The 16,361-nt window shown below is 43.5% G+C and overlaps 2 protein-coding genes and 1 long non-coding RNA gene across 4 annotated transcripts; 1 reads left to right on the forward strand and 2 right to left on the reverse strand.

Annotated features, from left to right (window-relative positions):
• Positions 1-316: 316 nt before the first annotated feature.
• Positions 317-3,768, reverse strand: LOC118302924 (calcitonin-1). Of its 2 annotated transcripts, XM_035629464.1 has the most exons (5): positions 3,684-3,768; positions 3,129-3,220; positions 2,673-2,804; positions 1,209-1,390; positions 317-731 (listed from the first exon to the last, which is right to left on the reverse strand). In XM_035629464.1, exons 1-4 carry the CDS (start codon positions 3,684-3,686, stop codon positions 1,228-1,230), a joined length of 390 nt encoding a protein of 129 aa, XP_035485357.1. In that variant the 5' UTR covers positions 3,687-3,768; the 3' UTR covers positions 317-731; positions 1,209-1,227. The 2 variants fall into 2 exon arrangements, with proteins under 2 accessions (XP_035485357.1, XP_035485356.1); XM_035629463.2 differs by lacking the exons at positions 317-731; positions 1,209-1,390 and adding an exon at positions 1,661-2,094.
• A 3,561-nt stretch (positions 3,769-7,329) lies between these two features.
• On the reverse strand, positions 7,330-10,455 carry LOC124849920. Its single transcript, XR_007030589.1, has 3 exons — positions 9,695-10,455; positions 8,992-9,128; positions 7,330-8,128 (listed from the first exon to the last, which is right to left on the reverse strand). It is a non-coding gene; the product is annotated as an uncharacterized LOC124849920 (long non-coding RNA).
• Positions 10,456-10,665: 210 nt separating this feature from the next.
• On the forward strand, positions 10,666-14,437 carry LOC118302817 (vitamin D 25-hydroxylase). The gene is made up of 5 exons (XM_035629275.2): positions 10,666-11,115; positions 11,524-11,665; positions 11,764-12,396; positions 12,534-12,863; positions 13,374-14,437. Exons 1-5 carry the CDS (start codon positions 10,771-10,773, stop codon positions 13,589-13,591), a joined length of 1,668 nt encoding a protein of 555 aa, XP_035485168.1. The 5' UTR covers positions 10,666-10,770; the 3' UTR covers positions 13,592-14,437.
• Positions 14,438-16,361: the final 1,924 nt, after the last annotated feature.

A 16,361-nucleotide genomic window follows, 5' to 3' on the forward strand; every position in this document is an offset into this window, starting at 1 on the left:
ATATAACATACCAGCTAACACTAACTCATTCAATTGTTTTATTACATAAAGATGCTTTAATCAGGTTTGTAGATTATATATATATATATATATATATAATCTAATATATATGTCCAATTATGTATGTGGATGGAATATGTCACTGAATATAAACAGTGCCATATACAACATGGTTTGATTTTTAAGCATAAATTATTTTTCATACCACATTGTCTGTACCTTTTTGAAATGAAATGATAATGGAAAGCTTAATATGGTTTTCAGCTTAGATCATCCAATCACACAAAAACACTGAAGGACACGAAAGCCTGGTGTAGCTAAAATACAATTTATTCCTGCTTTCAACTCACAAGTATTACTACATTTTTCATACTTGCATTGTGCATTATGATTAAATGCAATGAATAGATTTACATCAAGGCTCAAGACAGCCACAGTTGTTGATTTGTTTCGTTTGTAGTGCAGATGTACAGCAAGAAAAAACGAAGAAAAATATGTAATTTGTCTCAACAGAAGAAAATACATGCCCACTTCCATTTACATGACAACAATGACACCAATACTGTTTTTAAGCAGGGAATAAAATCATAAACTGGCAACTGTCTGGTAGTCTGAAAGCATTACACCAGACATCAGTTTGTATAGGCTATTTTTCTAAATGATACTCTCATTTATAGGTATTTATAGGTGGATGATGATGCTGTCTTGTCACTCCAAGGAGGAACTGAGTCCTAGAGCGCCAAAGAGAGGAGAGAAAACAAAACTATTATTAAATATTGTATTGCAGGCTACAGGAAGTTCAGAAAAAAAATTGAAAATTTATTACTGGGCCCTTTGGCTTTATCTATTAGTTTGACAGTGGAGTGCAACAGGAATGGGACAGGACAAAGGGGTTTACAGTTAACAGTTACAGAACACAACAATTTCCATAAGGAGATTCATATTTATATTTAAATATTCCCATATTTTTGCGAACATGTTTAATAATGATTATTCTTTTAATAATGATGAATTGAGAGATTGCTGATTAAAAATAACACCAAATATTTTGAAAGTGCTATTTTGAATTGAAAGAAATGTTTATTAGCTTTTATACTAACAGCAATTCTAAGCTTGGCTTTAAAACACAATGGTTTTGTTTAATCCTTCTCTTGTACTTGTGAAGTCCAGCAGTAATACTGACATGAAAGTATGTAGCGGTGACGTACCATGTATTTGCCCTTTTGCTCACACAGGGCCTTGCCGCTTCCGTCTGCCAAACGCCTGGGCACCCACATTGGTGGGAACAAAGTTGCTGTGTCCGAGTCCCCCTGACCGACTCAGAAAATCAGCCAAGCGATGGGTTACACAGGTGGATGTGTTACATGCCCGCTTCTGCGCTGTTGCATTGCTTATTTGGTAAAGACAGTGAGCACAGTTTGTTATGATATTCAAGATCAGATCAGACATCTATGTTGCAGATCAGTTATATTCTCTAGATGTATCTACAACAAATTAAACAGTTGAAATGCCAAGAAGGACATTCTCTAAGGAATGCGTGTGCATTATAGACAGCCATTATTACCCTTGTCTTCATTTTCTAATTCTGATATGTAATGTATGTATTTTTCTAGAATAAACAAAATTACCGTCATTAGAAAATAAGTGTACATCAGAAAAGTTGTTCTTATTTTTTATTGTTGTGTACAGAAAGGCCGATAACAATTTTGACGGTAATTCTAAGATTCCAATTCTCTGTCAAAATCGAATTTCCGCCGATGGAAAAATTAAAGCAATGATGTTTTTGTTTTTTTATTAGTCTGACAAATAGGACCACATGCATCAACAGTTTTGTGTATGTAAAGAGCTGAATGAACAAGCAAAAGTAAATCTTCGGACAGACAAAAAAATAATAGATGGGCTAGAGTGTGAGCGTTTCAATTGTATGAGCTGCCGTAGTTTTCGTATTGCTCAGGTGCACTTCTCTTCCTGCCCGGTGTCCCTGCTCCCACGTTGGTGCGGGGATAGGTTTGCAGTTTGTGAATATCCTGGGAGAGTTTGCCCAGCACACAAGTGCTCAAGCCTGTGCAACGCTTTGACATGGGTCTATCCAAGCTGTTAGAGACGGAGACAAACATGCAGAAACAGGCTTACAGTCGCTGCGGCATGCAGATGAATATGAGCAGTTACATGCATGATGTTTTCTTCTAAATGTCATGCGTTTGCATTTCAAAGGCATGCTAACAGATCCATCGGGGATAAGAAAATGTCTAATTGTGGTTGGGCTGTCATGCTGTTGTCCAGTTTCATTTTCAATATTAATGTCTATCATGCGTGTTCTCTCATATTCTCCCCGATATCATGCTCTCTTTATCTTTTATATTCACATGATTTAATAATGAATGAATGAATGAATGAATAAGGTCCATGCACTAAGGGATTGTGACAGAGAATACATTTACATGAATTTTGCCATATACCTTGATAATTGATAAACACCAAAGTTGGAGCTGTTGGGCTTATAAACAAAAGTATAAATATGAAAAATGTATTATAGATTATAGATAGAAAGATAGATAGATAGATAGATAAATAGATAGATAGATAGATAGATAGATAGATAATAGATAGATAGATAGATAGAAAGATAGAAAGATAGATAAGATGACACCTAAAACTAATAAAAGCCATACCTGTTCCCATCAGCTGTTTGGGCGTCTTGCTCATCTGAGGTCATCTGCATGAACTCCTTGATTGCTCTGAGTAAACTTTGTGCATCGTCGTTTGATAGCATGACTCCATTTGACATGGAGTCCTTGATAGTTCTGAAAAACACACATTCAGATTAATCTCTCTCTTGCGCTGCCACAACAGTGGTTTAAAAAGGTCTAATTTGTCCACAAATACAAAAGTAAGGGATACGAGGGATACTGAAAACAATCTGATTGTAAATGTTCATTTTAGAAGCTAATAAAAAGTGAAATGGAATTGGTTATAAGACTGGTGATGAAGGATGAAGAAATGAAATAGAATATATTTGATTACATATGGTAAAATCATCACAAAAAAAACAACCAACCCAGTTAATCCTTTTCTTCTTAATTTTTTAAGAAAGTAAATCTCTAAGTACTTCTTCCAGGAAGCCTTACCTGGATGGAGCTGCCTGTGAGATGTACATCTGACAAATAATCAGCGCATTGGCAAGAAGGAGAGTCCACAGTTTCGGCATTATCATGACTCTCTGTGGAAAACACGTACAGTACCAAACAGGGCAATTTGCATTGTGTGTGTGTCCGCAACATTTTATGCCACGTGCACGTTTGTACAGATTTTCTCATCTACATGTATTCACAGCTATATGAATCCTCTCTCTCTGCCTCCCTATCAAATAGCCTCGCTGTCAGAGCCGCTGAAGTTGCACAGGCAGCGAGAAGAGTTATTAGTGATATACTGACATTGGAAGCTTTATCAGCAACTGAAACAGCAGCTCTGTCCATTAGCAGAATTAGCTGAAGTCTACCTACGATAGTATAACATCATCAAACCAGCAGAGCAACATCTACCCTCTGTTGACAACCAGCAGCCACCAGTATGGTCCATGTTACTCCTCACCTTCTTCATAAAACACAGCTTCATATCTGGTGTTTTCTGAAACAGACAACATAATAAGAGCAATCATTTAAAGAAGTCTTGTGCATACTCACCATAAGATAATGAATCTTCTGCAAATGAAGAACCGAGTGATAAGACTCTGAGCACTCACTCCCACAGTGCAGGGGTTTATATATGTTTCCCATGGGTTTCTGGATCAACTGAGTGAGCGTTTGATCATAGTCTATTGGCCAGTAGGTTTTTTTTTTTTTACCTCAAACTGCTGGCCAATCAGAAGACCATAGTCACTTACAGCAAGCCAATAAAAGAGCGTGTACGTAAATTACATCGATTCACAAAAAGCTGCAAGGTCTTTGAATCAGTTAGATAATCTGTCTCAACACAAAAAGGACAGAAAGATCTCAGTTACACTTTCATACAGTCCTGAGACACCTGATATTACCTGGTGTATAGTTCTGTTCTTCAGAGAATATGAGCATAATTCATTACTGTACCTATTCTTACAATGATGTCTATATAATGTTATTGCGTTGCCAATTCCTAATGACGTGTTTAAGATGAACAGGGCTTGGGACAATAAAAGGCACTGATTCCACATGTGTGCAGCACTTACTCACATACATTCATCATTCAAGATGCCTTTCATCACAGGGACAGTTGATCATCGAACAGGAAACAGTTGTTCCACAGAGAGACATCTCAATTAAAGCTACAGAAAGCTGTTTTTTTTATTGCAGAGCCTCACATGTAACCTGACATAAGATGAGAAGCCGTGAGGAAAATGATCTTCTGACCCATCCGACTCTGTCGAACAAATTCTGAGAGAGTAAAGTCATTTTATTCCTGGTGGCAGTGAGTTAGGTGTCAACATACTGTGTCTCTGGCACCCAAGTGTTAAATCTAGCCCAGTCTGCAGAATAGTTTTAATCTCCTGATTTTCAAGGTTTTATGTATGGTTGGATAAGATAATACCTTTTTTATTATACGTGAATCACTTTGAGTGATCCATGGATTCACTGGTGTTCATCCGGTTTTCCTGAGCTAATTCCTGGGCTGTTGGTCTCTGGCCATCGTCTAATTCCCCTTATGTAACAATATTGGATGATGTATCATAAAGCATCCTGCCTCCCCTTTCTTTTTTTTTCGCGTCACAAGGAAACTCATTAGGGTAGATGAGCCTTTTAGGACTATTGAGCCGACCTGCAGGCCGGGCAGACACCAGGCACTAAATGAATCTCCAACAGCTCCACAGAATCTGTCGGAAACTGCCCATGGAGGACAGATGCAGTGATCAATATGAATGGTCTTCCTCTCATTTGTGAACCCGGCAAGAAATTAGAATTTTACATATTTATCTTTTTAGGTAGCTTCTTATCCTCAGCTAATGTATTTTAAGACCAAAAACTGGACTGACATGCAAAATATTCGCTATTGATATTAATGATAACAATTTGCACTGAACCATCTCTCTAACTGAGATGAGAAAGTTCCTTCATAAGGCCACCGTAACAAACCAAGCAGCTGAGGTGGACCTTATATTAGTAAATATAACTAAATATTCTTTACACTGATGTGGACTCGGTGCTGATCCCACGCCCCAAATCACCACCGCCCGCTGCGGCCAGCGACATGAGTTGAGGCAGAGAAATTACATTCCAAGGGGGAGAGTGTATTGTCAAGAATGCAATTAGCTGACGCTGTTCACGTCCCCAAATGTTAGGCATGAATTGGTCTGGAAAATTAATTACAACACAGGAGAGCATTCATGACAGCGAGGGCAGCGCTATGCTCACTGCAGTGCTCATCAGTGACAGTCTCGGCTGAGTCAATGGGAGCCCCAGCACCAGTCTTGACTGGGAGATTTTCCTTCAAAATGTATATCATCACCTTGCATTATTTGAATAAACTGCATCAATGCAAAAGGAGCATCAGTCCTCCGCAGAGTTTTTCAAGCTTCCGGTCTGGGAAGGATGGTCTCTGCATCTTCAAACAGAACATTACATTTATATTCAGGCTTGGTGGAGTTATACACATTGAGTAAGTGTCCCTCAGCATTGGGACTTCCACCTGATGCTCTCCATTAGGAAGCGCACCAAACCTAACCTAACATTTAAACAGCTGGCCAGGAGTTGCAGAGGGATTATAAGACTTCTTGTTCCGCCCTTCAGAGTCATTATGTTGTTGGAAAAAGAGGTTCTGGACAGCGTTAGGGACGCTCAGTAATTCGATTTTCCACATGCACTTGATAATTCCACTTATTCAGGTAAATGGTAAATAATTTACTGCAGAACCACAGTAGTCAAGGCACCCACCCAAACAAATGTGTTGCCCATGCCCCACAGTATAGAAAGAACAGAAGAACACTCTTCAAGTGGTCTTATAATGTAAAGAGTGATGCTGTTCTAGCACAGTAACTGCATTAAGAACTGGAACATAGTTTGGGAATATGATGATGTACTGCATCCTGTGAGACTGTGTGGTTTAGTTTTTCCATACCATTTATATAGTGGCGGCTTTTTCTTCAACATCTTTAGCAATATTAGATCACTATAATGGGGGGGGAACTTAAGGAGTGCCAAGATCATTGTCTCATTGTGATGAAACAACATCATTTTATTCTATTTCCTGGACGGGCCTGGCCACAGTTTTAATTAAATGGATCCTCCGCAAATGTTTGTGGGACTTGCATATGACATTAAAAACAATGATAAAGCAGTGGTCAACATATCCTTTTATTCCCTGAGTCAAGCTCAAAAGACAACAGCATCCTTCATCCCCCATAATACAGTTTGATAGGTATTTCACATCGACTGTATTATAAAAAGGGACGTAGTCACCAGGTCGGGAAAGTGAAGCCAATGCGGAAGTGCCTTAAACCTGTATTCTCTCAAAATGACCAGCCGAGGGCAACTCTACTAGTTGCTATTCTATTCAATGATCCTAGTTATGACTTGATTTTTAATGCCAGTAAACATTTTCCTATGGAGTGTATGGTCTCAATCTCTAGTCTCAAGTCTTCTTCAAAACAACATGATGTTCATTTTGTAAATTATGGTCCAATTTAGAGTTGAATAGACCGTAAAGCACGGTATACATTGGGGCACGGATACTGGCTGATTGACAGCTAGTGCCATCCAATCAGTGCATTGTTGCAGGTGTAGGTGGATGTGCAGTGGACAAGCTCTCTAAATATGGTTACTTCTGGTTCTAAAAAAACCAAGATGGCGTTGGTCAAAATTCTAGGGCGCGGTCGAATTGTCCTTCCTATGTACTATTCCTTGACCTCGGTGGAAAACGTCATGAGGTCAAGGAAAGGAGTAAAGGAGGACTCGTAGGAGTTAGGAAAAGCCGACAGCGCTGCTCAGAGACCCCAACTCGACTTTCACTATACTACGTCATCATGTGACGGCGGATGTTATTGACGTGCGTCTGCCGTGGTGAAACTACAAATTTCCGAAAATGGACTACAAAAAAACGCAGCGGCTCCATCAGCATTTTTCGGTGTGTTTTACCACCGTGTGACATCAGATGTAAATGCCTCATACGTATCTGTAACGTACATGATGACGTGCATCTCTTCTGGGTCATATTCATACTCTTCTACTTCGGACTGAATCGTTTACGTTCGTTTACGTTCGTGCATGTCATGTTAATTATCGCTGCCGCAATGAATTGTGGGGCGTCTATTTCCCCTTTCCTTTCACATAGGAAAGTCCAGTTTACAATGTGCTAAAGGAGATAGGAAAGGAAGCGTTGAAGCTCCTTTCCTAGGCACTTAGAGAATCCGAACAGCTCTATTCGTGGATCAAATACTTCCCGGGTCACTTCAAGATCTTGGAAACTTTCTAGGATTTAGTGGCATCTAGTGGTCTAATAGCATGCCACGCAATACCCCACGTTGTGTTTGTTTCATCTTGAATTTGATATTCCCCGTTTTATTCTGAAGTCCATTTCCTCGTGTGTGTTTGGTGTCTTTACTTTGCCTGTGTCCCCTCCCCCTGTGATTGTCTCGCCTGTTTCCCATCACCTGGGCCTCCTCTTGTCTATTCAGTCTCTGTGCTTCCCTTTGTCAGTTCGTCCCGTTTGCAGCCTGTCCGGTGCTGTTCCAGTCCATGTCGTGCCTAAGTGCTTTTTCTTGTCTTTACCTCCTGAGACTGTAGGTCTGTTTTTTGGTCACAGTTTTGTTTTCACTTTAATTAAAATATTATTTGTATAGCACGCTGCATCTGGGCCCTGTTCCTGCACCACCTTGACACCCTGTGACTATGTCCCTTTTCATATACAGTCTATGGTACAAGCAGTAGTGATTGCAAAAACTCTTTGCTGGTGTTCAGATTAACCCAACCACTAACAAGATAATGCAACAGCGAGATGTTCATTGGATTAAAATTGACAGATTGGTTTAATGCTTCCAGAATAGCGGTTGAGTCTGGGGAGCTGGCAGGAAGCATCGAAGTCATTTGCAAGAATGTCCTCATTAGGTAACCCGAACCAATCGGACTGATTGGGGGAGGTCTGTAGAGGCCATTTGAGGCATCTAAGGGGAGAAAAAAGAAAAAGAAGCTCACCAGCTGCCTCAACAGGAATCCAGGAAACAGCTGGATAAACAACTTCATGTCTAATGAGGAGCCAGGCATGACGCACGGATCACACAGCCAAGTGGATTTACCAAAGTGCAAATTGTTAAAAGCACCTTAATGAGTTGACGATATTTACCTGGGTTAGGCTCTTTGCATGCTCTACTTCCATTACTGACCACAAGAGAACCTTGTAGGCAATAAGAAATAAAAACAAAAAAAAACACAACCGTATAATGTATCTGTAATCTGTAAGTGAAAGGGATTATTTCGAAAATATTTGGCGAATATCTTTAAGAATGCTCACACTCCACAGCGCTGAACTATCTGGATGAGTTTAGACTAAAAAAGTCTCCCACAACTATGCAAGTCTGGAATGTGGCGCGTGTCTTAACCTTTGACCTTTGACCTCGACCTTTAACCTCTAAATGTCTTGTAGAAGTGAAGGTACCTGCAGCCACTTACTGGGGCAAAGTTGATGTGTTTGAAAAACAAAACAGGGTAACACACGAACCTCCTTGACCAGGACTCCTCAGGTAATTTACCTGAGTGAACACGATTTTGATCAGCTGCATTGAGCAATTATGATTACCATCAGTGCACTAGTATAATACTGTGTATTATGGCGGACGACAGTATTAAAAAATTGTCTGTATGGAATTTGACTAAAATTTGCCTGAAATAACTAATAGAATAGAAATATGAAAACATTGTTCAATAAAAAGACTAGGCTAACATAAAGAAAAAATACATAAACACAGCAAAGTGAGAATCAAACAAAACAAAAATGTATTTCAAACAAGAGCAATCAGAGAGCACAGACCTCCTCCGTGGCTGAGCAATCCTCCGCCTATATACTGTTTCCTTTTCAAGAAGATTCCTGCATCTGGATTGGGGTCCCTCCCAAAATACCTTGCCCGAGACACACATCTTTGATTGAGGTTTCATTTTTAAATAATCCTGCAAACAAACAAACAAACAAACAAACAAATAAACAGACAAATCAAACCAATAAGTCGGACGGTTCCACCAGAGATCTGTGGAAAAACAAGGTTTGTATAATCAGGTTGTGCTTTGTGAAACCAGCATCCTCCCCACTCCTGAGTTCTTACATCGTCGTGTCAATACAGACTACATACTAACATATTCCTGGGCATTTCTTTTCTGCTTTTACGTTGGTATTAGTACGTCCTCCTTCCGTACGTACGATCTCCTTACGTGAACACGATCCTCTCAAAACACAGGTTCCATCGTGTCCTCGTGTACACTTTGGGCGTGCGTTGTTGTCAGAAGATATTGCCAAAGCAACTGGTTTTAAAAAGACCGTCATGAGAGAAGCTCTTGGTTTTTACCTTTGCGAGCACCGTAGGTTTAGTAGCTACAATACAGTGAGATGTATCTGTACATCAGGGTGGTGGTAATGTGTCAACGTATACGGTGTGTACATGGTGACAACCCGTGGGGCGGTCTTGTCCGGGGAGCGGATGGACCGAGGGACTCACGTGTTCAGATGACACTCAGCTCACCTGCGGCCTGTGACTCTGTCAGCTGGAGGCAGACACTCTCTCTCTACTCTGGCTTCTTGGACTCGGTTTGTTTGCCTGTTTGGTTCGTCCTCATCCTATATGTGGCCTCCCCTCTCCTCTTGTCCCCAGAGCAATATTTACTTTCAGCACATGGAACACAGATAACACAAATTACATGGGGGCAGGACAATATTGACACTTTGCTTAAAGGTACCGGGAAGTCCTCGGTGTTAATATCAAACGTTTAAATTGGGAGGGCGGGTCGTGAATTCTGTCATTGCAGGTTTCAAGATGAATATATATTGATCCTCTGTCTATTGATGTGTAAATCACTTAATCTGTGGCACATTCAAAAAGGAATCTGCCGTGTGAAATCTGTCTGCAATTTAATTCAGCCAGTGACCTAATCCCAAACTCTGCTTCCCCAGAAATACTTGTTGCGAGTGTAATCATAAACCTGGGGCGAGAGCCTACGGCCCACGCTCTTTAACTTGTGTTTGGCTTTTTACCAACTTGACAGAAACAGTTGTGAGAACAATTGCTGAGTTTATCCCTCTCCAGTTTCCTCTCATCCAATGACATTTTTTTAAAAAAGAATTAAAAAAAAAAAGGCCTTGATTCCTTTTATCAGACGAATTCAAGTTTAGTCATTTTTTCTTTTTGAGGCACCAGTTTTTTTTGTAATCACTTTTCATCAACTGGACCCACGGGGACTCTTCTCCTCTTGTCGGTTCTGCTCTTGTTCATCTTTGGCATTTCAGGGGTTAACCCTCCACCAGAAAAGAAGAGTTTCTTCTCCCCTGCAGCCTGCAGGACGCCCCCCCCCCCCCCCCCCCCCCCATGTAATATGATCACAAAGTGTCTGATGTGCAGCTTGCATGTTGCATTTGAACATTGATTGGAATGAGAAGTCTACATTAATAGTCTGAGCCTTTTATCAACTCAAGAGTCTCTGCCCCCCCCCCCCTCCTCCCCTCCTCCCAAAACTGATGTGGACCATCGACCCATGGGGGGGGACAAAGTTCACCAACAGTTAACTCCGACTCTCTGGCCAATCTTGGCTCTAGAGGCGGGGGATGGAGTCCGTGCAGGATGATACATATGCGCTCCAGTCGGCGCGAGGGGGAAGCCGAGGTCCGGCGGGGTCAGGGTCGGGGGGTCTGCTGCTTCTCTCCGTTCACACGATGGTTTCCATCAAGGCTCCGTGTCTGGCGCCGGGCTCCGGGGCGCGGGCGCTGCTCGGGGGGCTCTGCCTGGCCGTCGCCCTCTTCGCCTGCCTGCTGGTCCGACAGCTCTTCAAGCAGAGGAGACCCCCGGGCTTCCCCCCGGGGCCGTCCCCCATCCCCGTGATCGGCAGCATCCTGTCGCTGGCCACCGAGCCGCACGTCTTCCTCAAGAGGCAGAGCGAAGTTCACGGACAGGTAACTCGGCTGTGAGAACGGGAACGAAAGAGACTCGCCCTTGCAGCAGACGGACTGCAGCAGGAAGCAGGCGAATCAGGGGGGGGGGGGGGCTCCCACAAAAAAAAAAGAATGCCCCCCCCTCCCCAAAACATACACAGTATGCCCAGAGCCTCCTTCTGGTTCCACCAGAGCCCAACATCATGCATGTGCAGAGCTGAGCGTTTGTGTGGGACGGAGACTGTTTTCATCTACCCTCCGTCCTGCTCCAAGTTCCTGGAGGTTCGACTGATCCGTGGACGCGGCCCGCCACGAATCCCCCCCTCCCCCCCATTCCCTGCCCGCGACATGTAACTTGTACTTGACCGTGTGCGAGGGAACAAAGGGGGGCCAGTGCTCACGTCTCGAGGTGTTCTCTTCTCCTTCCAGATCTTCAGTCTGGACCTGGGAGGCATCCTGACTGTGGTGCTGAACGGGTATGACTGCGTGAGGGAGTGCCTCTACCACCAGAGCGAGGTGTTCGCCGACCGCCCGTCGCTGCCTTTGTTCAAGAAAATGACCAAAATGGGAGGTGGGATGACGTGATACGATTACAGTGCGACACGATTCCGAACGTTTGCTGGAGACGAGTTCTCTGCATGTGATTCCATTTGTCTCCCCTCTTCACAGGCCTTCTCAATTGTAAATATGGCAAAGGCTGGATCGAACACCGCAAACTGGCCTGCAACTCCTTCCGTTACTTCGGCAGCGGCCGGCGGCTGTTCGAGCGCAAGATCTCCGAGGAGTGCATGTTCTTTGTGGACGCCATCGACAAGCACAAGGGGAAGCCCTTCAACCCCAAGCACCTGGTGACCAACGCTGTGTCCAACATCACCAACCTGATCATCTTCGGACAGCGCTTCACCTACGACGACCGCAACTTCCAGCACATGATCGAGCTCTTCAGTGAGAACGTGGAGTTAGCAGTGAGCGGCTGGGCCCTGCTGTACAACGCCTTCCCTTGGATTGAGTACGTGCCCTTTGGGAAACACCAGAAGCTTTTCCGCAATGCTGCCGAGGTGTTCGATTTCCTGCTGCAGGCCGTCAAGGGCTTTTCACAGGGCAGGGTGCCGCACGTGCCTCGTCACTATGTCGATGCCTACTTGGACGAGCTGGAACAGAACGCAGCAGACCCCGGTTCCTCTTTTTCATACGACAACCTCATCTATTCGGTCGGCGAGCTCATTATTGCCGGCACAGAGACCACCACCAACACGCTGCGCTGGGCCATGCTGTACATGGCCCTCTACCCCAACATACAAGGTCAGTGGTAGTAGGAGCATCACTCCGATATGAGAACGTTTGACTTCTGTTGTGACCGAGAGAGAGAGAGCCAGATGTGTTTCGATTGACGTTGTGCGTGAATAAATGCCTGACGGTGCCTGTTTCTCCCCGACAAGAGCGGGTGCACAGAGAGATCGACAGCGTGCTGTGCACCGGCAGGGCCCCCACTCTGGAGGACAAACAGAAGATGCCCTACGTGGAGGCCGTGCTGCACGAGATCCTTCGCTTTTGCAACATTGTCCCGCTCGGGATCTTCCGCGCCACCTCCCAGGACGCCAAAGTCAACGGGTACACGATTCCTAAAGGCACCATGGTGATCACCAACCTCTACTCAGTGCACTTTGATGAGAAGTACTGGAGCGACCCGGGTGTTTTCCTACCGCAGAGGTTCCTGGACAGCAATGGCAACTTTGTGAAGCGCGAGGCCTTCCTTCCATTCTCCTTGGGTTAGTCCCTTGATATTTCTCTAAGCCTGTGAAGACTCCTGATCTAGGTTATCCGCATGGCCATGTTTTCTGCAGCTATTTCATTTACCTAAAAATCGTTTTCACACTGCAAATTTCGGGGTTTAGAACGCGTCCTCCATTACTTTAGGTTCTTTGATCGGTGAACCTGGCAGCAAAGTACAACATGGTCCTTTACAACACTGCAGTAATAGATGCCGCCAGGCTATCAACAAACAAAAAAAAACACTGCTTAAGTTCAGGAATAAAAAAAACAAACACTGCATACATGCAGTTCCACTATCATAAACTCCAAACCCTCAATTTAAAAGTGGGGGAAAAAAATTCAGTCATTGACTCCGTCACATAAACCGTCCAATTCCCCAAATTCTTTGTAGCCACCATCCTCAGTTAAACCCATTTCAAGTTTAACCCACAATCCAAATTACCTGGACGTTGTGTCTCTGTGTGTATGAGTCAAAAATGTACTTGTTTGGTTTTTTCTCTTTTCAGGGAGGCGTCATTGCTTAGGTGAACAACTGGCCAGGATGGAGATGTTCCTCTTTTTCACCACGCTGTTGCAGAGGTTTCACCTGCAGTTCCCTCGGGGAATCGTTCCCACTGTCACTCCCAAGCTGGGCATGACCCTGCAGCCCAAGCCGTACTCCATCTGCGCCGTCCGCAGGCAACAGAAAGTCCCGTCCTGTGGAGACACTCCCCATCACAAGTAGGCCAAACGGGCATTCATTTACAGCTTTGTTGAGCCGCGCAAGGCAGAATTTGACTTTTTTGCACAGCGATGCGACCCGCATGATACAGGTGCTTAAAACAAACCGTTTCACTGGCTCGTTATATCCAGTTCTGGTGCATCACAGTTTTTTTAAAAGGGCTTTCAGTGACCAAAGTGGCTCTCTACTTGAGAACGTGTGACACACACTTTATCCAGTTACTGTCACATTCTCTGACGGAGCAGCATGCATATTTGCACAACGCCTTCTGAGCAGCAGCGGGGTCGACAAGACTGCTGCGGGGACATCCTGGGGACACAAGTGTGCTATCGATTCCGATGTCTAAAGCTCAGAGTTCCCTCTGAGCCTGGAAAAAAACGAAATGTCTATGAACCTTGGTGCAGCACTGATGGGTTGGGTGTTCGTCAATGATTGACAGTAAGTACACCTATGGCGGTTCAAGGCCCTGCCTTCTTGGGACAGCTTCAGGTCAGACAAATGACACCGCCGCTTGGTACGTGTTTGGATCGAAACAGGACTAACAGACTTTCCAAGAAAGTTCTGAACAGTGTGTTGGAGCTGGACACGGGCCAAGATTGACGTCACCTGGACTGACTCTGACCCCTTCTCCCGGGAAAGCTCTCAGCGGAAAATCTGTCTCTTGGAAGGCAAACGCAACCCCGCTGGATTTCTTGAAACTGACTATGCAACACGGATTCCTGCTAAACGGTGCTTATCAGTACGAACAAAGTGCTGTTTTTTTATGTGAGGTTAACATTTGTTTGTTCTTTTTGTGCAATTCTGGTGGTATTTTGTGTATTCATAAAGTCTTTCTTAAGATACTGAAAACATTCCCCCGTCTTCTTTTAGCTCCTGCTGAAGTGCTTAAGCCCCAATTCTGAAATGAACAAGGATTTCAGTTTTATGTGTGTGTGTGTATACACATATATATATATATATATATATATATATATATATATACACACACACACACACACACACACACACACATATATGGGAGAGGACGCAGCTGTTAACATACAGATTCTGTGCCTGCCATGTCCCGGGACACCCAGTATAATCATTAATTCGAATAATCTGTAAACTAAGTTCACGAAGGTGAAAAGCAGCTACCAATGTTCTGATTGGAACGGAACTGCTCCCTTTCTCGGAAGAGAAATAGAGAAATACACCGACAATTCAAAATGTAGTGTAACCACTGACTAATGCGCTGAAAGAAAGAAAATTGCATAACGTCTTGGAAAAATGACTTCTATTGGTAACACCCACATAAGTTAACCAAACTTCAATTGAAGTAATGCTTTTAAGTTGGTGTTCCCGGGGTCATTCTGTGAGTAGACCGTGTTTGCCGCAGTAACAGATTTTTTGGGGGGGAATTTGAAGGCAGCTCTACACACATTCACATTGAATTACCGAGGTATGACCGACCTGCTAACAAACTCATAAACTTTTTCGGTTTTAAGACTCGGCACACAAAACATGACGGAGAGTGAATGAGATGTCAATCGAGGACACACACACACACACACACACACACACACACACACACACACACACACACACACACACACACACACACACACACACACACACACACACACACACACACACACACACACACACACACACACACACACACACACACACACACACACACACACACACACACACTACTCGGCTCGTATGTGTGTGTGTGTGTGTACTTCAGGAGTGTTCAGGCTTTTCATCCTCCAGTTTCCTTCAAGTGAAATGGACAAAAAACAAAAACAAAGCAGTTTTAAATAAAACATATTGTGAGTTCACACGGACACACGCAAATAAAAATCAATGAGAACAGCGGATACTTTTTTAGGGATGGTATTTTATGACAGCTATAAATAACAACAAAAATCAGTTGCCCCCACAATGTAGATAAGGGTGAATGGTTACATCAGACAAACGCACATATATCGACGCTACATCAGGGAAACAACCATTCATAGATGTATTTATGGCACGATCATCAGAGGACACTGTGGTTTGAGAGACTGCACAGTGAGAAGCCAACACAGTTTTACAACTTGATGAGCCTGAACGTGTCGGGTCGGGAGCTACCGAGGCTTTTTACGATCCAGCACGGGTCCGTGTTAAATAAACTGTATGCGGCTCCGACCTGAGTCCAAGTCTGACCCACTCTGAGCCTGGTGGAATGTTTTGACCCCGAGGTGTTTGAACGGAGAAATGTCACAGGCCCACAAACTACTGGTAAAGTTTGGCACTGGTTGGGTCGACTGAGACAACTGATGGAGAGAGATAATGAGAAATACAAGAGTGGTTATGATACAGAACAGGGAGAGGCTGGAGGCGAGTAGAACGTTGAACTCAACAAAAACTAACACCAAACCCGGGAGTTCCACGCCTGTGAATAGAAGTAGATTGAAAAACTCTGGAAACACGAACCGTAACTACAGGATCTCCGTGAACAATATGTCGGCTGCATGTAGAAAACAGATGCTTTCGTTTGATTATTTAAAAAAAATATATATATTTCATATGCACATACTCTTTTGTACAGCGGCTAAACACTTGTTTGGTATTTCAATGTGCACACGTTTCTCTTTAAATATTACGAACGTAGTTTACACTGCGTACTTAACACTCTCTCCAGAGATTATGGTTTTAATAAGGTGATAAAGGAGCCAGGCAACAACTCTGCCTTCCCTTTCATAAAACATCAGTTTCGAGTGGAATGCCAAGAGTTCTGAGGGACAAA

The sequence above is a fragment of the Scophthalmus maximus genome, chromosome 4 (assembly GCF_022379125.1).
Source record: "Scophthalmus maximus strain ysfricsl-2021 chromosome 4, ASM2237912v1, whole genome shotgun sequence".
NCBI classification, from domain to species: domain Eukaryota; kingdom Metazoa; phylum Chordata; class Actinopteri; order Pleuronectiformes; family Scophthalmidae; genus Scophthalmus; species Scophthalmus maximus.

Excerpts from the sequence above, each read along its gene's own strand:
- LOC118302817 (XM_035629275.2), top strand. The coding sequence starts at position 10,771 with ATGGAGTCCGTGCAGGATGATACATATGCGCTCCAGTCGGCGCGAGGG. Across the intron at positions 11,116-11,523 it reads AGAGCGAAGTTCACGGACAG|ATCTTCAGTCTGGACCTGGG; the intron begins GTAACTCGGCTG and ends TTCTCCTTCCAG. Across the intron at positions 12,864-13,373 it reads CTTCCTTCCATTCTCCTTGG|GGAGGCGTCATTGCTTAGGT; the intron begins GTTAGTCCCTTG and ends TTCTCTTTTCAG.
- LOC118302924 (XM_035629463.2), bottom strand. Across the intron at positions 2,805-3,128 it reads TCACAGGCAGCTCCATCCAG|AACTATCAAGGACTCCATGT; the intron begins GTAAGGCTTCCT and ends TGTGTTTTTCAG. Across the intron at positions 2,095-2,672 it reads CAAACAGCTGATGGGAACAG|CTTGGATAGACCCATGTCAA; the intron begins GTATGGCTTTTA and ends CGTCTCTAACAG.